This window comes from Pongo abelii, chromosome 8 (genome assembly GCF_028885655.2).
Source record: "Pongo abelii isolate AG06213 chromosome 8, NHGRI_mPonAbe1-v2.0_pri, whole genome shotgun sequence".
NCBI lineage: Eukaryota > Metazoa > Chordata > Mammalia > Primates > Hominidae > Pongo > Pongo abelii.
The window spans coordinates 49,223,773-49,245,419 of NC_071993.2; the positions used below are offsets into that span (position 1 = coordinate 49,223,773).

Sequence of the window (21,647 nt, forward strand, 5' to 3'; positions counted from 1 at the left end):
CTTCCTGCAGCCGGCCCACCCCTCAGGGGCCGTGGGAGAGTGGGCGTGGGGACTGAGGTAGTGCATTGCCTTGTCCCGCCTTTCTGGGCACACCACGTGCCGGTTTGGCAGGGAAAGGAGGTCTGGCTGAAAGCACACCTTGTGAGTAAAGGCTGTGTGGGCCGCCTTGGGGTGACAGCAGAGGCCTGGTGGGCAAAGCCATCCCAGGTGCCCAGCGGCTTTCCTCACAACCCCCTCCAGCCTGGGGTAGGAGGATGCTTGGAGCAGAGCGCTCTGATGTACACCCGGCCTCGGATCTCGGCTCTGCCATCTGTTCCTGTGTGACCTTGACCTGACCTTCACCCTGTGGGGCCCTGCTTCCTCAGGGGAGAGTGGAGGTGCTCATCCTGCTCTCTGGGGACCTGGATGGGACCTGCCAGCAGGGTGCCTGGGCATCGGCTGTAATTCTCCTTATAAGAGGTCTGCATTGCACCTGTTACACAGGCGAGGCTCAGTGGCTCAGGGAAGGTGACGGCCAGGCTGGCCAGTGACCCCGTGGGAACTTGAACCCAGGTCAGACTGTCCCCAGACCTGGCTCTGACAACACACACCTGGTCCACCTATGGGCTGTGCGGGACGTGCAGCATCCTGAGGTCTCTGGTTTTGGGGGGTCTGAGGGGCCCCTCTCGCCTGCACTGACCAATGCCCTCTGCATCCTGCAGGACACCGTGGTGGCCACGCTGCGTGTCTTCGATGCAGACGTGGTACCTGCATCAGGGGAGCTGGTGAGGCGGTACACAAGCACGCTGCTCCCCGGGGACACCTGGGCCCAGCAGACCTTCCGGGTGGAGCACTGGCCCAACGAGACCTCGGTCCAGGCCAACGGCAGCTTCGTGCGGGCGACCGTACATGACTATAGTAAGAGGGGCTGGTGGCACGGCCTGGCTAGGCCCCCAGGAAATGAGGTGCTCGCTCTTCATGGGCAAGCAGCACCCTACACACATGCACACCTGGCATGGCCCTCTGTGGCCCAAGCCACTTCCCCTCCACTCTCTGCCCAGCACTTCCTGTGTCTCTGCCAGGCCTGCCCTCCAGCCACCAGCAGGGCTTTCACCATGGGTCCTCTCTCCCTGAGCTGCTCCATGGCCGACCCTGGCAGGGCCCCACCACACCCCCGAGCTGACCTCACCGGGGCTCACCACCGACTGCATGTCACCTGAGGCTTTCCTCCAGCCCCTGGCACTCCATCATTGCCCCTAAGGCGTCCCAAATGCTTACAGATTATTGCTCCAGCCCCAGCAGCTCTCTGCTAAACAGGCTGGTGTACAGAAGCAGCCCCGAGCCAGGTCAGGGCTTCTGAACCCATTGTCCTGCCTGACTGCTGACATGCCACCATGCTCACCTGCTTGCAGGGCACCTTTCAGCAGCGGCCTTGCTTCCTGCCTCCCTCCCCCACCTCCTGCTGATTTCCCCTGGGATTGCCTTCCAAATAAACCACCTGCATTTGGGGTCTGTGTCTGGTGGAACCCCAGGCCATGGGTCCTTCACCCCTTTCTGCCTGGCCTGGTCCTGTTCATTCCTCAGTCCTCCCCACCTCACCAAGCCTATGGAGGCCCCACCTGTCAGAGGCGAGACAGCCTCCTATGCCCTGGCACTGAACACCCTATGTGCCAGAGTGCCCCTCCCATCATTGTTTCCACCACATGAGATCCACAGCGGCAGCACGCGGCAGGTACACCAACGGCATGACTTCCAGGGCTTGGCCTGCGGCGGGGTCATTGGGTCTGCTGGAGGTTCCTGCAGTGGAGGGTAGTTCTGCCATGCTCTGGGGGAGCTGTCTGGAGGGCTCTAGTGTGTTCTTCCCAGGGCCTTGGTAATGTAGACCTTTAACCCTCCATATCTCACACACACACACACACCCTGTTACCCAAAAAATGAAACTCTGTAAAACATTTTTTAATAATAATTACAATAAAAGAAAAAAAAAAAAAAAAAAAAAAAAAAAAAAAAAAAAAAAAAACATTTTAAAGAGGTTTATTCTGAGCCAAGATGAGTGACCACAGCCTGGAGAAAACACAAACCCAAGAAGCCTTGAGTAAGTGGTCCCCAGGTCCAAGGTGGTGGAGTTACAGTTTGCTTTTATACATTTTAGGGAGACAGGAGTTACAAGCAAGGACATAAATCAACACATGGAAGGTATACATTGGTTTGGCCCCAAAATGCAGGGTATCTTAAAGCAGGGGCTTACAGGTTAGAAGTAGATGCAGAGATTCTTTAATTTACAGTTGGTTGAAAGAGTTAAGCTTTGCCTAAAGACTTCGGGTCAGTACAAAGGAATGTTAAGGAGTCCTGCTATGTGTCGCCTGATGCTATCTATACAGGGTCAGGATGGAAAGTAAACCACGTTATGCCTGGGTAACTTAAAAAAAAAAAAAAAAAAGGTTTTTAACAAGATTTTATGGGCCAGGCATAGTGGCTCATGCCTGTAATCCCAGCACTTTAGGGAGACTGAGGCGGGTGGATTGTTTGAGTCCAGGAGTTCGAGACCAGCCTGGGCAACATGGTGAAACCCTGTCTCTACAAAAAAAAAAAATACAAAAAATTAGCCAGGCGTGGTGGCACATGCCTGGATTCCAGGAACCTGGGAGGCTGAGGTGGGAGGATGCCTGGAGCCTGGGAGGTCAAGGCTGCAATGAGATGCAACAGAGCAAGACTCTGTCTCAAAAAAGAAACCAATGTTATGGTTTGTAGGGTGTTACTTAACCCTTGCCTGGCATGGTCTTAGGTCCTGTTTATAATTTGGTATCTTACTGCCACAAAGAGTCCGTTCTGTCAGTCTTATGATCACTGTTTTAATGTTAATGCCGGTCAGTTGTGTCCAAACTCCAGAAGGAAGAGGGCCTAATAAGGCAAGTCCACCCTGCCTTCCTGTCATGGCCCAGAATTCCATTTTTAAGGTTTTTCTGGTGTCCCCTTGGCCAAGAGGGGATCTATTCAGTTGGTCCGGGGACTTAAGATTTTAGTTTTAGTTTACAACTCTATACACAAACACCCCATACACACAGGCACAAATACCCTATGCACAGACACCACACACATGCATACTACACACTTACACATACCACACACACGCATACCACACAAGCATATCATACACACAGACACCCCATACAATGCATGCACGTGCACACACACACAGGCTGCCTCAAATTGAGAAGGGTTCCCTGGACTTTCAGTTTAGTAAATCCCAACATTTGAACATTGGTGCTAACTTAGGACCAGCCCCAGGCTTGTCACGTGGCACTGTATGTGTGAAAGTGCGTGTTTGCACCAGTGTGTGCAAGGCTGTGTCTGGGAAGAGGTGTGCTACACATGAGGAAGCAGCCAGAGCAGCTCAGTGGTCATTGTTGTGCCCCTACCTGCAGGGCTGGTTCTCAACCGGAACCTCTCCATCTCGGAGAACCGCACCATGCAGCTGGCCGTGCTGGTCAATGACTCGGACTTCCAGGGCCCAGGAGCGGGTGTCCTCTTGCTCCACTTCAACGTGTCGGTGCTGCCGGTCAGCCTGCACCTGCCCAGTACCTACTCCCTCTCCGTGAGCAGGAGGGCTCGCCGATTTGCCCAGGTGAGCCCATACCTATTGCCTGTCTGGGGAAGACTGAAGGGCCAAGGGACATGGGGGCACAGGGAGGCAGGTGACACTGCCTCTTGGCCCAACCAGCACAGAGTAGACTGGGTGGAGTCCTGAGCCCAGGGCCAGGAGGTACAGCTGGGTGCGCAGAAGAGGCCTGGGAGAGCTCACAGTGGGCAGGGCTGGGGGCTCCTTGGGCCTCTCTTTTTTTCCCCTTTCCATTCTTGGTATCTTTAAAATGTATTTTCAAAAATGCAAGAGCAATGCTGGGTAAATCTACATATGGTGACTTGGAAGAATCTTCCTGGTGGATTGGTGAGAGTGGCTTGCAGAGATGTTGGTCCCACGTGACTCCCTTTGTGCAAAAGCAGATCTTCCCTGACAGGGATCTGCAAGTGTGCAGAGATCACAGTGCTATCCACAGTGGTGCCCTCAGGGGGAGGCAGGAAACGCTTCCACTTTTTACTTTTTGTAACTAGGTTTGCTAGAAAGCGTATATTTATATTTGTCTTTGGAAAATAATGATTAGAAATAAAAGAAATAAAAGTAATAAATATTCATTAAAGAAGATGAGGCATGAGGCATGATCCCTTCTACCCACAGGCGCCACTGTTGCACATCATGGCGTTCTTTCTGGGATGTTTCTCGTAAGCACTTATTAAGTTGACTTGAAACTGCAGCACGCATGTTCTCACATGCCGCTGTCCCTCGCAGAGCAGCCCGTGGCACCTCCTCTTCAGGGGCCATCTGCCGGTTCTTTCGGGTGGTTCTGTGCCCCCAGCAGCTCCTGGCAGCCACCCATGTCCAGCCCATGAGGGAGCCTACCCTTGGACATATCCAAGCTCCCCGACCACCCCCTTGGCCTTTAATGGGAGAGGGATCAGAGACAGAGGGGCAACAAGGCAGAGGGCCCTGGGGGGTCTCATGGGGGGCTGGGGAAGAGCAGGCATTGCTGAAGTTGGGCCACCTGCCCTCTGTCAGGCTCAGGAGCAATGGGGGCCTGAATCCCAGTCCCGCCTCAGCCTCACTGTGGTCTCACCCTTCTCCCCAGTTTGTAAAGCTGTGAATTAGGGACAGGAACCCTGGACAATGTTGAGAGTCACATGAGAATTTGGAAGTGGGCTTTGTAGGGGAAAGTGAGGAGGCCCAGGAGGCTGGTTTTTGCTGTGGTCACATGTGGGCCTGGGAGAGCCCAGTCCTGCTCTGGCCCGCCCTCGTCTCACCATCTGTGGAACTTTTGGTTTCAAGCAACTGCAAGAGTTACCAAGAGGTTGAAAGAATTCAGCTGCCTAACTCCAGGACCTGGCATCCCCAGGAGAGGCCCCTCTTTCCCAGGGGCTCTGGTCAAATTCTCAGAGCCTGGCATCCCCAGGAGAAGAGGCTCCTCTTTCCCAGAGGCTCCAGTCAAAGTCCCAGGGAGGCCCCTTGGTCCTGCATGGGCTGGGACAACCATGCTCCCGAGTCTTGTGGCTGGGGTTCAGTGCTCTGACCAGGGGACACCAGGGCAGGGTGGACCTCCAAACCCTGTGCACTGAGGGAGGAGCGAGGGGTCCCCAGAGCAGTGCTGGGGCAGCTGGGAGCAGGCAGGGAGGAGCCTGGGAGACATTCCGGTGGCCTTGGTGTCTGAGTGAGGGAGGAAAGGGGAGTAAAGTGTTGAGTCAGGGCCTGCCTGGGGCTTTTCCTGCCACCAAACTGAACCTCGAGGCCCTGGGTTTCCTTGACCTCCAGCTCCCAGGAACGGGCAGCTGGTAACATGTGGCCTGAGTGGAGCTGGGCAGGGCAGGGCCGGGGCAGGTGGGTGGGTATGCAGGCTCTGAGGGGATGGAGGACAGGGTGCTCGGGGGGGGCTGCTGTCTCCAGGCCCAGTTGGGGGCTGTTCCAGGACTTAGGCTGTGTGGAAACCTCTACCCTCAGGCCATTGCAGGCCGGTCCAGCTGCCTGGCTAAGGTGTTCCCCTGTGCCCCCCTAGATCGGGAAAGTCTGTGTGGAAAACTGCCAGGTGTTCAGTGGCATCAACGTCCAGTATGAGCTGCATTCCTCCGGCGCCAACTGCAGCATGCTAGGGGTGGTGACCTCAGCCGAAGACACCTCGGGGATCCTGTTTGTGAATGACACCAAGGCCCTGCGGCGGCCCAAGTGTGCCGAACTTCACTACATGGTGGTGGCCACCGACCAGCAGACCTCCAGACAGGCCCAGGCCCAGCTGCTTGTAACGGTGGAGGGGTCACGTGAGTGCCTGCTCCAGGGAGGGATGGGTTGGGGGCCTGGGGGCTTCTGGAGCCTGGGCCTCCTGCCCTTTGAGAAAAACAGTACAGCTGCAAGGCTTAGCTGGGGAGTGGGGAAGGCATAGACCAGCTTCACCCTGAGTGACCCAGCAGTAAATGGTTGCTCCTTCCAGATAACATACAGGACCTTGGTTAAATTTGAATTTTGGGTAAACAACAAGCAGTTTTTTGGTATAGATGTGTTCCATGCAACTTTTGCAGCTTCTCGAAAGACACACCTCCAGGTCCATCCATGCCCTCTTAGGAACATGCTGACACAACTGCCATTCATGCCATTCATTGTGTATCTGAAACGCAGGTCCCACAGGGTGTCCTGGGCATCGTTGGCCGAATCTGGCTGCCCTCACATCCTTCCTCCTGTACTTACCCCAGCCCAGGTGATCCCCGCTTTGTGACCATGATGTCCTGTACCCTGCCCTGTGCCCTGTGCTCCTGGCACTGTCTTTGCTGCCCTGGGTCTGTCACTCTGGTCCCCTTGGGCTCCATCCGTGGGCAGCTCAGCTGGTGCTGTTCCCTGTCCTTGGGCACTAGCTGGACACTGGGCCCAGGCCAGCCCCCTGTGACCCTGCTTGTCTGCCACCTGCAGATGTGGCCGAGGAGGCGGGCTGCCCCCTGTCCTGTGCAGTCAGCAAGAGACGGCCGGAGTGTGAGGAGTGTGGCGGCCTGGGCTCCCCAACAGGCAGATGTGAGTGGAGGCAAGGAGATGGCAAAGGTAGGCTCTGGAAACGCCCGAGGGAGGCCTGCAGGGGTGACGGCACCGGTGGAAACGGGGTCCTGGGGCCTTGCCAGCCTGGGGTGGCTCTCCCTGCTCCAGGTCTGCTTCTGGCACCTCATCCCCCATGTGGCTCTCGATGCCAGCATAGCGGGCAGCAGTGCAGGGCTTGGGAGAGGGCTTGTGAGTACAGTGGTCCCCAGGCCAGATTCACTCTGGACTTGCGAAGGTCTGAACCAAAATTGGGATGTGCTGGGGACAGAATGGCCTTTTCTGGGAGGTCCTCGGCCAGGGGATGTGGTGTGGGCAGGGGACTCATTGTCTGCATCAGCCAGAGGCCAGCCTGGGTGTGCCCACCACCATGAGGGGCCCTCACCATGCAGCCCTGAGAGGGTCCCGGCCTCTTTGCTGTAAGGGCCACCTGTGTGAGGAACCCCCCATACCTCCTCTCCCATAAGCCATGGCTCCCCAGGATGCTTCCGCTGGCAAGGCTCTGTATGTGGTGTTTCCCTACTCAGGCCTCCAATTGCTCCTCCCTAGAGGGGCAGGATCTGCCTAGGAGGTGGTGTGGGCATGTGGCGGGGCTCCCACATGGGTGACAGCCTGCTGTGTGTCCTGTGCAGGGATCACCAGGAACTTCTCCACCTGCTCTCCCAGCACCAAGACCTGCCCCGACGGCCACTGCGATGTTGTGGAGACCCAAGACATCAACATTTGCCCTCAGGACTGCCTCCGTAAGCAGGGTTTAATCAGGGCATGGGAATAGGTAGGAGGTAGTAGGGGAAACCTGGATCCCACAGGCACTTCAGCCAGAGTTGCCAGGGTTGTCAGTTTTATGCATCAAGCTGAGCCTCCTGTGCATTTCAGCGTCACCCTAGCCATGGGGAGGGAGCAGGTGGGGTCAGGGACAGGGGGAAGGCAGGGACCCACAGACTGTCCAGGCCCCTGCTGAGGTCCCAGAAGTCGGCACACACAGATTTCAGAAGCAGAGAATGGTCAGTAAGGACATTGACAGGGAAAGTGCGGCCCTGAGCCAGACAAGGGACACTGCAATGTGCAGGTCAGGCCACCAGGCTCCAGTTTTGGAGGCAGAGTCCTTTGTTCAGATGAAATGTTAGGAGGGGGCCTGGCTTCACCCATGGCTTCAGAAAGGCACTGTGACTGAGCCCTGCCCAGCTAAGCCAAGCTGCTGGGCCCCTGGCCTCCCTGGGCCTATGCTTGTGACATCAGTTGGGGAGGGGGCTCCTTGGGACACTGCCCTCGAAATATGGGGGCCTAGGGTGGTCAGGCGCCCCAGAAGGCTGAGTGGGCTACGTCTGCCCTCAGGGGGCAGCATTGTCGGGGGCCACGAGCCCGGGGAGCCCCGGGGAATTAAAGCTGGCTATGGCACTTGCAACTGCTTCCCTGAGGAAGAGAAGTGCTTCTGCGAGCCCGAAGACATCCAGGGTGAGTGGGCGGCGGCCGGGACCACCACCACCTCCCAGCCCCATGGAGGCCTCAACAGCACATCTGAGGTCCCAACAAGGGAGGAAATTGCTGGGAGGTGAGTGGGCCCCATGAGACTTCCCTCCCTCCCTCCCTCTGGGCCTCTGTTACTCCACCCAGGAGAGGGGCCAGGGCCCCTGTAAAGTGTCTTCTGGCCGTAAGTTCTATGATGGACAGGCCAGAAAAGCAGTTCTTCCACCAAACAACTTGTCAGCCTGACGAGTCACTGTCCCTGTGACCATGCAGCTGGGACCCACCCAGGAACACATTTCAAGGTCAGCAGGTATGGTGGGTGGCACAGCCACACTGACTACACTCAGGGGTGCTGTTCTGCCTGGGCACAGGGACACGTTTCTGTCATTGAGTTTTCCGGTATTATATAGCCCTACGTCCCTAGCCACTTAGCATTTTCATAAAGAAAATGCCAAAGACATTTGTAACAGAGGAAAATTTTGACCTCCCCTGCCAGCCCTCCAGTGCCAGCTGGTGTAGTGAGCATAGCCTCTGCTGTGTGACCTTGGCAGGCTGCTCAGCCTCTCTGAGCCTCTGTCTCCATCTGTAAGAGGGCAATAGTGGTCTAGGAGGGGGCAGTAAATGGCAGTACCCATGCTCGATGGGGTGTTCTCAGACCTCTACGGCCACTTCCCCGCTGGCGCGGACACGGTGGGCTGGAGAGCCATGAGGCAGAGCATGCGCAGCCTGTACCCAGTGGTGCCAAGCCTCTGGCGGTGCCGAGCCTCACACCGCCCCCACCCACAGATCCACTGTGCGACGAGCTGTGCCGCACGGTGATCGCGGCCGCCGTCCTCTTCTCCTTCATCGTCTCGGTGCTGCTGTCTGCCTTCTGCATCCACCGCTACCACAAGTTTGCCCACAAGCCACCCATCCCCTCAGCTGAGATGACCTTCCGGAGGCCCGCCCAGGCCTTCCCGGTCAGCTACTCCTCTTCCGGTGCCCGCCGACCCTCACTGGACTCCATGGAGAACCAGGTCTCCGTGGATGCCTTCAAGATCCCGGTGAGGGTCCCCACGGGACAGGGAAGATCCCCTGCCCTCCCCAGCTGCCTTCCAGGGAGGGAGGCCAGCTGGGGAGATGCAGGCCATCCCATGAGGGGCTGCCAACACTGGGCAGACGAGGCCCGTATTCTGCCCCCATTTCCGTAGGGCGCTGTGTGGGGACAGTCTGTGGGGTGGGACTATGATGAGGTGCTGTTCCCATCCAGGTGAGAGGCAGTGGTCAGGGCCGCAGCATCGGGCAGGGGAGCAGCAGTGTGGATGGAGGGGCACTGAAGTCAGAGGGGGGTGCCTCTCTGGGGAGCCTGGCCTGCAGGTCTGCGTGTGCTACTCAGAGCCTCCAGGCTGTGCCGAGTGTCATGGAGCCTCCTTGTCCCGGCCGGGACTGCTCTGTGGTGCCTCTGCCCTCTTCTGGTGGTGGCCTGCCCCTTCAGTGTCCCTACTAGCACTGTCCAGGGCGCTGGAAGCCAAGCCCAGTTCTGGGAGTAACAGAGGCTCAGAGCCAAGGGTGTGAGTGAACGGTGAGCCACGCAGCTTATGGTGGCGTGAATAGCTCCTCGGCAGGAGCCTCCAGGGAGGAAGCTGAGCACCCAGTGGCCACAGGGCCTGGCAGTTCCCATCTCAGCCTGGGAGGTGGCCTGGGATTCCTTGGAGGGGCCACATCCCACAGTGCAGCTCAGCCTGAGGCCTCGGCCCTGGAGCCTCCGTTCAGGCAACACCCAGTCCTCGGTAAGGGTGTGGGCCAAGGAGGCCTTCCCAGATGTGGCCACTGCTGCTTCCCCACCAGCTTTCCTAGTTGGTGGTCCCCATCCTGGCCTGGCTGCAGCTTAGCCTCATGGCAGGGCTCTAGGATGAGCCACCAGAGTCCTTCATAAACCCGGCAGGTTTGTGTGAGGCTGCCCAGGAAGGCCACACTGGTCTGGGCTGCTGCTGGTAGAGACCACCATCCTAACCCCAGTCAGCTCCAGAGTCACACTCATCAGCACCAGGTCTTGGACCCGTGACTCAACCTCAATATTTGAGAGGATCAGGTTAATGTCGCCCTCATGTGCTTACTGCAGTCTCTGGAGTGTGGTAAACGGGTTTCCAGTGCCAGCTGTGGAGGTGACAGCAGCAGGGAAGCCATGGCAATGTCGACACTGACCTTGACTGTGGGTTCCCAGGGAACGTGGGGCCAAACCAGGACAGCCCAGGAGCAGGAGACCTGGGGTGACGGATGCCCAGAGCTGGCACATCAAGGGAGGGTTCCTGGATCGTGGCAGGCTTTGGCCTCCCTGGTCGGAGTTCAAGTACTGGGGGCCAGGGTGGGGGTCTGGGAAGGCATCCGGAGCAGTCCCAAGTGGGCCCAATGTGTGGATAGAACTTTGGTGGGAGGGCAGGGTGGTGGTGCCAGCAGGCAGGGTGAGCGGGTGCGTGAGGGCCAGTGGCAGCCCTGGAGGAGCAGTGCTTCCACACTTTGAGGCGGAACATGGTGGCACCTTTCTTTGCAGGGGTGGCTATGTAGAGAAGTTGCCCTGGACACTTCCACTGTAGCCAGAGGTCCTGGGCTGGGCCTGGTGCTCATTTAGTCCTGGGGCAGGGGTCAGGGGAGACAGTAGACCAGGAACCAGAGAGGGTCGGAGTACTGAGTCCAAGCCATGCTGTGACCACATCTGTCATGTAGCAGCTTTCAGGGGCCTGGCTGTGGGGTCCTGCCCTGGGCAGAGACAGGCAGCGTTGCCGCTGGCTCAGATGACAGCCGGTTCTCTGCACATTGGAACTTGTCCATGGGGCCTCCTTTAAGGGTCTTGCCTTCTTCCTCCCCTGTCATCCTCACACTTTTCTCCCCTCTTCTCCCCCTTCCCTCATTTCTGACATAGGAGGATCCAAAGTGGGAATTCCCTCGGAAGAACTTGGTTCTTGGAAAAACTCTAGGAGAAGGCGAATTTGGAAAAGTGGTCAAGGCAACGGCCTTCCGTCTGAAAGGCAGAGCAGGGTACACCACGGTGGCCGTGAAGATGCTGAAAGGTACCTGCCAGGCACAGGCACAGTGCCCCTGGGGTAGTCTCCAGGGCGGGGGGCGGGTGAGGCCCCTCCTGCCCAGCATGGGACCCTGAAAAGCCCCCATTGCTGTTCTAGAGCGGCTGCAGTTGGGGGACCCCTACCATGGGCCACTTGGGCCTACAGAAGCAGAGCGAGGACTTTGCTCTCCCTGGAAGGCTCTAGAGGTGCTGCTGTGCCAGTGCCACTGAAGATCTAAGCTTTAAACATTTAAAAAGCCCTTTGATTTTGAGCTGACAGCTGTCTTCACTCCAGTCTGCCCCATTCATTCCTCTCAGCCCAGTGTCTCCTAGGGTCCTGGTGAAGAGACCACCAGTAAGGACTGGCCCTCAATCTCAAGAGACCCCCATGGGCCTGTCTCGCCTGCATGCCCAGTCATGCCACAAGTTTGGCTCTCGATGGGCACATGCACCTACCCACACAGGCATGCGACTGCACTGAGTGGCCCCCTCTTCTGTGGCCAGGCCCCAGCCCTGTGGACAGCCAGGCTGAATGGCGGTGAGGGAGAGTGGTTGGTGTACATAACAATTATCTGCAGTAGTCGGGGGCTGCACAGCACAGGGTGCTTCCAGATGCCTACCCAGCCCCAGACTGGGTTCACCTCCAAGGGTGAAAACCCCGGACTCTCCAGGGGCACAGGGAGACCCTTGGATTTCCATTGCAGCCATGCACAGCCCCAGGCCACCCACACCTGGTCCAAGGGGTCCTGGGGCCCCAACTCCCAACTGTCCTCTCCCTTCCAGACAACCCTTCAGGACAGAGGAGGTGGCACAGCACAGCTGGGCAGTGGAACAGCTGACCTGGGAGGGATGGCTTAGCCATGTGTTCTGACTCTTGGAATACCTTCAGGCCCAGGCACCTGCTGGGCATTCCAGCACAGCTCTGGCCACCATCGGGACACGTGTGCTGGGCAGGTGATCCCTGTGGTGCCTCATTCTCTTTCCATCATGCCTCTACAGTTAGACTCTCTGGGGAGTCATGCTGTTCATTAAGAATAAGCCAGAATGTCAGGTGTGCAGTGCACTGGTAACATTGCTTTATCTCAGGTGCTAATGTGGGTCTTCTTGGTAACTAACGGAGTGTGAGCTGCTGACGTGTGTGTGATGGATACATCAGCAGCACGGGAGATGCCTGGGCTCCAGGCTGGCCATCTCAGACAGGAGCGGGAAATGGGGAGCCTGGTCGCGGTGTGTGGACCTCCTTCATGGCTCTCCACCTTCTCCAGGGCCTCTCCCCACAAGTGGGTGTGTGGGTACCCCTCACCTTTCCAGAAGGATTAATGCGGGGAATTTCTGTGGACCATTGTCTTCTAAAGACAATGACTACAGGAACATAATGCCACATACACAGGTGGCCCAGCCCTGGGACACTCTGGGGAAAGATCCGGCATGTGCGGATGCTGGCTCCTCAGGGCGCTTCTTCCTCAGGGTGGATGAGGCCCCTGTCCACTGACCCCAAAGGCTGGGAGAAGCCTCAAGCAGCATCGTCTTTGTAGGCCTCTCTGTCTGAACTTGGGCAAGGCGATGCAGGTCCATCCTGACCCGGTATGGTCATGGAAGGGGCTTCCAGGAGGGATTGTTTGCAACCTGCTCTGTGCTGCATTTCAGAGAACGCCTCCCCGAGTGAGCTGCGAGACCTGCTGTCAGAGTTCAACCTCCTGAAGCAGGTCAACCACCCACATGTCATCAAATTGTATGGGGCCTGCAGCCAGGATGGTAAGGCCAGCTGCAGGGTGAGGTGGGCAGCCACTGCACCCAGGCTGGGGGCTCCATACAGCCCTGTTCTCCCTCTTTCTCCCTTTTCCGACTGGTCCTGCCCTGTTTCCTGTTCTCCCTCTTTCTGGAAGCCTGGCTCAGGCCCCAGCCTGGAGCTTGTGTCTAGCTGAGTCCACGGGCTGAATGGTCACTTTCCATCAGAGGGGCCCCGTGCTAGCGGCACTCCCTGGGCCCACAGGGCTACTCAGAGGTCTCTGGTGTGACATCGCCATTTGTTCTCACCCAGTTTGGGGCTGGGCCCGCAGGGCAGGGAGCTCTAGGAATGGACAGTGCGTCCTGGGTACTAGGGTACCCTGGGTACCACAGGGCACCAGGTGTGCTGTGACCTCAGGTGACCCCAGCCCCGCCCTGCATGGCAGGAGCATTGTCACCATTTCTCAGATAAAGACCCAGGAGACCAGCCTGGTTTATTGGTTTTCCAAACCACCGTGCTGCTCAGGGGCTTCCCAGCATGTGTGTGTGGGTGTGTGTGAGAGGGATAGGGAAACACCGGGAGTGCACAGCAGGCACTCTGGTCGGCACCAGTAGAGTTGGAGGCTGGGCCTGGGGCAGGACAGGCGGGAACAGGGAGCAGGCTGCATGCAGAGCCCAGCGCCAGGCAGGAACCCTTGCATCTGCGCAGGCCTCTGCCTCCATCAGCATCCCCAGCCTGCACTAGGGCAGGACCCAGGAGGCAAAAAGGCATGGAGTCCTAGCATCAGGGAGGGGTGCCTCCCAGGGCAGTGTCGCCTGCCTCAGGCACCTTGAGAAGGAGGCACCCACACGAGCAGCAGGAGGCAGAGAGCAAGTGGTTCAAGAGAGAGCTGAGACTTCGAGGTCTCCGCTCTCCACAGAGCTGCAGCGGTGCTGCCTGAGGCAGGGCTGTGTCCACCCCCTTACTCACTGGGTGGCCGGGCCTGGGGGCCCTGCGGCCTCCCACCCCTGGCTCCTGGAAGACCCGAGCTGCCTGACCCACACACCCAGGGCCCCCTCTCTCCGCCCCCAGGCCCGCTCCTCCTCATCGTGGAGTACGCCAAATACGGCTCCCTGCGGGGCTTCCTCCGCGAGAGCCGCAAAGTGGGGCCTGGCTACCTGGGCAGCGGAGGCAGCCGCAACTCCAGCTCCCTGGACCACCCGGACGAGCGGGCCCTCACCATGGGCGACCTCATCTCATTTGCCTGGCAGATCTCACGGGGGATGCAGTATCTGGCCGAGATGAAGGTGCGTGCATATGGCTCTGCACCCAGCCAGCCCCGGCCAGGCCACACCCTGACCCACCACGCCCCTGCCACCCACATCCTGGCCTGCCATGCCCCCGCCATGCCACGCTGTAGCCCGCCACGCCCCTGCCACCCACACCCTGGCCTGCCACTCCCCCACCATGCCACACTCTAGCCCACCACGCCCCTGCCATGGCATGCCATGCTATGGCTCACCACGCCCCTGCCATGCCACACCCCCGGCCCAGGTCTCACCAGGCCGCTACCCGGGCCACACACCACCCCTCTGCTGGTCCCACCAGGCTGAGCCAGTGACCGCTGCTGCCTGGCCATGGCCTGACGACTCGTGCATTTTTTCCTCACAGCTCGTTCATCGGGACTTGGCAGCCAGAAACATCCTGGTAGCTGAGGGGCGGAAGATGAAGATTTCGGATTTCGGCTTGTCCCGAGATGTTTATGAAGAGGATTCCTACGTGAAGAGGAGCAAGGTGCCCAGTCCCGGGGATGAGGCGGGGGTCCCAGGGATCCCAGGTGCACCACGGGGCAGGCAGTGCCCTTGGGACGCCTAGGAAAGATACTGAAGATTAGTGGAGCTCTAAGCTTTTTATAGTCCTCACCCCAAATCTTTCTGACCCTGGGTCCCCAAGGACCCAATTAGAACTCTGCTCAGCCTCTGCCATGTCCTTCTCCTCCAGGGCCTCCAGGGCACCCCTCCCCTGCAGCACACTGACCCGAGGCCCTTGCCGCACTTTTCAGAGGCCACCTCATGCTGCAGAACTAACAGTTCTCTTCTGCAGAATAAAGGTCACCGTTCTGATATGACCTTAGCTCTTTTCTCAAAGAAGGGTGGGATGAAATTAGCAGGATCGTCGTTCTTTGTAGAAAGGAATGAACTGCTTTACAAGTGAGGCTTCTCCCGCACAGGGGCCTTGGACGCTGGGCTGGGTGAGTTTAGAGGCATAGGAACCCCCTGGACAGGATCCAGAAACGCAGCCCAGCTTTGTCCAAGTCTATGAAACAGGCAGTGGGCACCCTTGGGGACACCTGGTTCCCTACCATGGTCCTAGTCCCGGGACAACTGCCTTGGCCCTCTTAGTTTTTCTGCCCATGTCAGCCCCTCTCCTGCAGCCTCCCAGTGGCAGCCCAGGCAGGGCAAGTTCAGGGGGCTGCTCAAAGGCCATGCCGCCCAGACGTTCAGAGCAGACTCTGCTCAAAAAAGAAGAAGAAGAAAAAAAACAAAAAACCACAAAAGGCAACTTCCTATGAATCAGCTTTGCTCTGAGGGGTCTGGAGAAGCCATTTGTGTTGCCAGGGGTTGTGAGCTGTTCCGTTTCTTCTGGGGTTTCCCTTGTGACAGCAGATCTCAGAACTGCTGTGGGGGGAAGTGGTAGGGGCTGGCCCCTGCCCTGTGGAGGGTGTGGACAGAGCCTTCCTGTTGATGCACTGGTCCTCCAGGGAGAGAAGCTGAAGGCATTCCTATACAAGGCGTGCAGGCTGCACTGTCGCACACTGCTGCCAAGACAGCCACACTGCACTAAGGACATAAATCCCTAATGTGTTTTAGTAAAAGAAGTGACAGTAATGTTGTGTTACAACCCAAGGCACACATTTTAAAAATGGACTTGCACCTTCAGGCTTGTCTGTGGAGAAGGTGTTTCTCAAGTCACCCTGGAAAGGATTCGTTAGGTCAGACCCCAGCACTGATGAGGGATGTAGGGGGCTGGGGGCACTCATTCAGAGATGCTAAAAGCACCCTGCAATACAATAAGAGAGAAAAAACAGCCTCCCCCAAGGCACACAGACAAATCCCTTCCCTCAAGGCTCCTTCAGTGTGGTAGGTGCTGGCAAAGTGCCCAACATGGAAACACTAGATGTTGGTTTCCCAAACACATTGGCCCTCAGAACCCCAGGAGAGATCTTGCTGGGGGAGTTCCAGGCCCATGCATAGGGAAGCACTGCTCTGCACCACCAGCAGGCCTGTGGCATGTGACAAGCTGGCCCTGTGTGGCTGTGGGCGGGCGGCTGACTCCCACCAGCATCTCAGCAATCCCCAGGAGGTTCAGGCTGGAGCTCCAGCCCCTTCAAAGATGTGTGTGGCCAGCTCTGTACCCAGGAGTGTCTACAGCACTCCTCTGGTTACTGAAAGCTCAGGGATAGGGCCTGGCCTTCTCCTTCACCCCTCCTTCCTAGAGAGTTAGAGTAACTTCAATGTCTTTATTCCATCCCCTCTTTAGGGTCGGATTCCAGTTAAATGGATGGCAATTGAGTCCCTTTTTGATCATATCTACACCACCCAAAGTGATGTGTAAGTGTGGGTGTTGCTCTCTTGGGGTGGAGGTTACAGAAACACCCTTATACGTGTAGTGGGGCCACAATGCCCGTCTATGCAGCTTGGCCAGGGAATTGCACTGGCCCTGAGCACCTGTCTGCAGTGCCAGCCCTCCTCAATGACCCCCTCACTGAGGGGCCTTCATGATGTATTCATGAGGCAAATGGCTGGGCCAGGCCGGGCTGCAGTTCTGAAAGCTCCGGTGGAGCATGAGAGCAGAGCAGGTGGCCAGTAACCCAGCCTCCCCCGCCCTTGACAGCCCCATGCCTCCCTCTGGGTCCCTTGGTGACTCAGGCCCAGCCCAGCAGTTACCCTCCTGTGGTCCTGAGTAGGGCTTTGGGCTCAGGCAGAGCACCCAGTGACTTGCCCCCACCCACAAGTGGAGCCTGGGGACTCCACCTGAAGATGGCCTTATGTGAGTTTATAGATTGGTGTGCCCCAAACTGCTCAAAGGTGGAAGCCAAAATCTCATTCTTCCAGGTCCAATGACAAGAGCTGATCACTTTTAAAACACAGGATCTTGCCTCTAAAGTGTTCTACAGTCAGCAGAGGTGTGATGTGCATCTCTTTTTTTTCGGGGGGAGGGGATAGGATCTCCACTCTGTCACCCAGGTTGGAGAGCAGTGGCGCAATCCTGGCTCACTGCAACCTCCACCTCCTGGGTTCAAGCGATTCCTGTGCCTCAGCCTCCTGAATAGCTGGGATTACAGGCACGCGCCACTTCGCCTGGCTCATTTTTTTGTATTTTTTAGTAGGGACAGGGTTTCACCATGTTGGTCACACTGGTCTTGAATCCTGACCTCAAATGATCCGCCCACCTCAGCCTCCCAAAGTGCTGGGATTACAGGCGTGAGCCACCACGCCTGGCCAACATGTGCATCTTAAATACAGTGGGCTGTGAATAAACAATTGGACAACAGCTTTCCGATTACATAAGCTGACTGTAGGCTAGTTGGAAAAGGCAGAGACAAGCATAAAGAAGAGACTGAATGTCACTGGACCACACTGCCCAGTGACCTCTGGCTGCCCTCTGGTGTGCTCTGTGGTGTGCACATGTATACTTTTTATTGCCCTAAATGGGCTCATGCGATGCTGTTTTGTGATATGATTTTATTCCCATTGCAAAGCAAGTTTTCCTTCACAGTTAAAATGTTTTTCTATAGCTTTTTTTCCTTCTAAGATTTTATGAAATTTTCCAAGCACATAGAAATGGTAAAAGAACTATACAAGGCACTCTGAGTCTGGTGGTCTGCATTCTCACCGCTTTAAGTGTGAGAATCTTAAGAATGATTAAGATTAATTCATGACATTAATTAATGTATCATTAACTCATTAATCATGAATTCATCTTAAGTCTCATGTGTCCCTTGTGCGTGTGGCTGCTCTGATGGGAGTGGCTTGGGCAGGGACTTCAGCTGCATGGAGTAGGGGCCAGGCAGGCAGGCAGCCCTTCCCCACCTTCATGCTACATCCATCTGAGCAGCCAGACCCAGGCTGACATCTGTGAGCATCTGTGCTTGGAGCCGACAGGGTCAGCAGGTGCTTGGTGGCGGGGGTGGATATCTGGGCCCCCCAGAGGGTGCTGTGAGGGCCAGGTGGAGCCACTCACTGGTCCTTTCACTCTCTGCAGATGGTCTTTTGGTGTCCTGCTGTGGGAGATCGTGACCCTAGGGGGAAACCCCTATCCTGGGATTCCTCCTGAGCGGCTCTTCAACCTTCTGAAGACCGGCCACCGGATGGAGAGGCCAGACAACTGCAGCGAGGAGATGTGAGTGGGGACTGGCTTTGGCCCAGCCTCACTTGGGAAGGGGAGGGGACATCTGTGTGCATTCCTTCCCCATCCAGAGCAGCCCCAGGAGAAACCAGGAGAAGTGGGGGGGTGGGGAGTGGGCAGGGCAGAGGTTAGAGAGCCATCCTTGGGTGTGGCAGTAGATGCTGGGGGTCCTACCCCGCTGAGGGCTGGTGGGCTTCCTAGGGGGTCTTATAAAAATGAGTGAGAGCAGAGACTGGTGCAATACAAGTTCGAGGGCTGAGAGCGGTCCCAGCAGGACACTTGGGGAGGAGCTGGTAATTCCAGATGGCCCAGGGGGCACGTGTTAAGGGGTGCCTGAGTGGAGGTGCAGAGCCAGGCAGGGGCAGCCTGGGCTGCAACCTGAGAGGTTGAAGCTTTTACACTCTCGGGGGAGATGGTCTTAGAAACCAGGCCGAGAACAGATGAGAAAGGACTGCCCAGAGGCAGAGATGCATGGTACATGCATTCCACAGAGTGTGCACACTGCTGGGGCATGGAGGGGGCATCCTGGGCCGAGAAGCCAGGTACCACCTCCCTGAGCCCCCAGCTGGTGACCAGCTGGAGTGCTGTGGTCTGCCTAGGCACCCAGGCAAGCAAGGACAGTGCAGGACAGACGTGTGATTGCCAAAGGTTCTTGTTTGTCTGTCTCCACACCTAAAAGCCTTCAATCAATTCATCCTTCTTGAGAGTTTTAAGGACTGGCACTTCTCACTTAGCTGCCAGAGCAGGCATAGTATCCAGTGAGCTGTTTACCCAGTGTCTTTGCAAGGGAAGTAAAAATGAATCTCCCTTGGAGGGAAGGGAAGCCTGTAGGATTCTGGACCACAGCTCTGGGAGACCTGAGCATAGTGGCCCATGGGCTGGGATCCTGCAGACAGGCCATGCCCCAGTCCCACAAGGATCAGAGATGTCAGCGATGCAGAAATAGCTTTGGGGTTGGAGACAGAGCACACTGGGCCCAGGGTGCAGGGCAGGGTGCGGTGGCTGTGGTGGGCTGTCCTTCTGAGACCTGGCCCTGCTTGGATCATATTGGCCTGTCTGCTCTTCCCACCAGGTACCGCCTGATGCTGCAATGCTGGAAGCAGGAGCCGGACAAAAGGCCAGTGTTTGCAGACATCAGCAAAGACCTGGAGAAGATGATGGTTAAGAGCAGAGTGAGTGCCTGGGGCCAATTCCCACAAGCTGAAAGTGGCATGGGGAGACTCCAGCCTCACCCCAGGGCAGTAGTTTAGCCCTCAGAGTTCCCAGTGTGGGGCCACAGTGGGACTGTGCAGAGAGAGACAGTCACGCTCTCCCCTGCGTGCAGACAGCAGATTGAACCCTTTTCAGGCCAGGCCGCTTGGGCTTCTTTTCAAGTCATGAAGAAACCAAGATTCTTGACATTTAGGAAGAGCTCTCTACAGACAGGCATGGGAGGAAAATATTCCAAAGCCAAAAAGAAATAGTTTTCCATAATGGAAAATGAGAAAGTTGAGTTAAAGCAAGTGCCCAAAATTCAGATGCCCAGAAGGGGGTCCAGCAGGGGGAGGGCAGTGCGTAAGGAGCAGTGGAGACTGTGGCAAACAGCCAGCCCCCTCCAAAGGGTTCCTTGCTGGAGTACCTGTGGCCTGCAGAAAAAGGAGCCAGGAATGGGCCGGGTCTTCTGAATTTTACAAGGTTTATGTTGTCTCCCAGTTTTTATTGTTAACAATTCATTTAAATTTCCCAGAGCCGAACGTAGGCCAAACAAAGCATATCGGGGGGTGGCCAGAGTCAGCCTGTGTGCCTGCAAGTACAGTTTGTGAGGTCTACACATTTTCAACCAGTATTCATCAGGCAGCTGCTAGGACCCATACTGTGTCTCAGAGGCTGGGAATGCAAATAAACAAGACCAGCACAGCCCTGCCCTCACGGGGTTTACACACAGGCCTTGTCTTAACATTGGCACATTTACTGAGTTGTCACTTCTTCAGACTTGGATAGCGGGATGCAGGACCTAGGACCCTTCACATCACTGTCTCGCTTGGACGAAAACTCTAAGTCCTGAGAATGCAGGGTTGTTCAAAACAGAAGTGATCACTGGTGCTGGCCTTCCTAGAACAGTGCTGAGAAACAGCCAGGAAAACGCTGGGCCCGTCTGTGCACATTCAAGCTGGACATTGAAAGGAGCAGATGCCAGTGGCCCCTCGTGCTGGGGAGCCCGTGCCTGTAGCAGGGTCCTGTGCACCCTGACAGCGCTGTCAGATTTCAGAACTCAGCCCTGACATGACGTTCTAGATGGCAGGGGTCCTTGGGGAAAGCTGGAAAACATCCTGCAGGCTGGGGCTGCATCCTGGCATGTGGTTGCTGTGGGCTCCCCCAGAGCCCAAGAGTTTGTCAGCGGGCTGGTTCCCTGCCGCCCGTCTCCGGGTTGGGCCAGGGGCAGCTGGATGAGGCGTCCCCCAGGGATGCCCTCCAGGCCCTGGAGATAAGACACTGAGGGAGCACATTTCTGTCCCCAGGGAGGTGACTTTCCAGGGGAAGAGACAGAATAGACAACACCCAAGGGAGCAATGGGGACCTCAGAGCAGGACCAGGCCAGCCAGGAGTCCTGGGAGCTGAGCGCAGCCTGGCCCTGGTCTCTTGGAGAGGCCAGGAGATTGGTGCGAGGTGGAGACACAGCCAGAGCCTCTGCCCTAAGGGTGGCGGGAGGCCTGAGTTGTGTCTAGTCGTGGCGCATGGCTTGGAGTGACTGGCCATCTCTGTCTTCCAGGACTACTTGGACCTTGCGGCGTCCACTCCGTCTGACTCCCTGCTTTATGACGACGGCCTCTCAGAGGAGGAGACACCGCTGGTGGACTGTAATAATGCCCCCCTCCCTCGAGCCCTCCCTTCCACATGGATTGAAAACAAACTCTATGGTAGAATTTCCCATGCATTTACTAGATTCTAGCACCGCTGTCCCCTCTGCACTATCCTTCCTCTCTGTGATGCTTTTTAAAAATATTTCTGGTCTGAACGAAACCAAAGTCTGCTCTGAACCTTTTTATTTGTAAATGTCTGACTTTGCATCCAGTTTACATTTAGGCATTTTTGCAACTATGTTTTTCTAAAAGGATGTGAAAATAAGTGTAATTACCACACTGCCCAGCAACTTAGGATGGTAGAGGAAAAAACGGATCAGGGCGGAACTCTCAGGGGAGACCAAGAACAGGCTGAATAAGGCGTTTCTGGGGTGGGAATCAAGTCATAGTACTTCTACTTTAACTAAGTGGGTAAATTTACAAATCTGGGGAGGTATTCAGTTGAGAAAGGAGCCGCCAGCACCGCTCAGCCTGCACTGGGAGCACAGCCAGGTTCCCCCAGACCCCTCCTGGGCAGGCAGGTGCCTCTCAGAGGCCACCTGGCACTGGCGAGCAGCCACTAGCCAAGCCTCAGCCCCAGTCCTA

General features: G+C 56.8%; 1 protein-coding gene across 2 annotated transcripts in view; it reads left to right on the forward strand.

Moving 5' to 3' along the window:
* The window catches only part of RET (ret proto-oncogene), a 54,417-nt gene that overhangs the window by 28,748 nt on the left and 4,022 nt on the right, over positions 1-21,647 (forward strand). Inside the window, exons 5-19 of one of the 2 annotated variants that reach the window (XM_002820653.5) lie at positions 702-897; positions 3,405-3,604; positions 5,580-5,838; positions 6,482-6,607; positions 7,231-7,341; positions 7,934-8,053; positions 8,852-9,108; positions 10,965-11,112; positions 12,753-12,860; positions 13,906-14,120; positions 14,485-14,607; positions 16,354-16,424; positions 18,079-18,216; positions 19,295-19,394; positions 20,972-21,119. In XM_002820653.5, coding sequence (XP_002820699.2) covers positions 702-897; positions 3,405-3,604; positions 5,580-5,838; positions 6,482-6,607; positions 7,231-7,341; positions 7,934-8,053; positions 8,852-9,108; positions 10,965-11,112; positions 12,753-12,860; positions 13,906-14,120; positions 14,485-14,607; positions 16,354-16,424; positions 18,079-18,216; positions 19,295-19,394; positions 20,972-21,119 — 2,320 coding nt within the window. The remainder of the gene's footprint in view (positions 1-701; positions 898-3,404; positions 3,605-5,579; positions 5,839-6,481; positions 6,608-7,230; positions 7,342-7,933; positions 8,054-8,851; positions 9,109-10,964; positions 11,113-12,752; positions 12,861-13,905; positions 14,121-14,484; positions 14,608-16,353; positions 16,425-18,078; positions 18,217-19,294; positions 19,395-20,971; positions 21,120-21,647) is intronic. The other variant, XM_054523255.1, reaches the window with a different exon arrangement.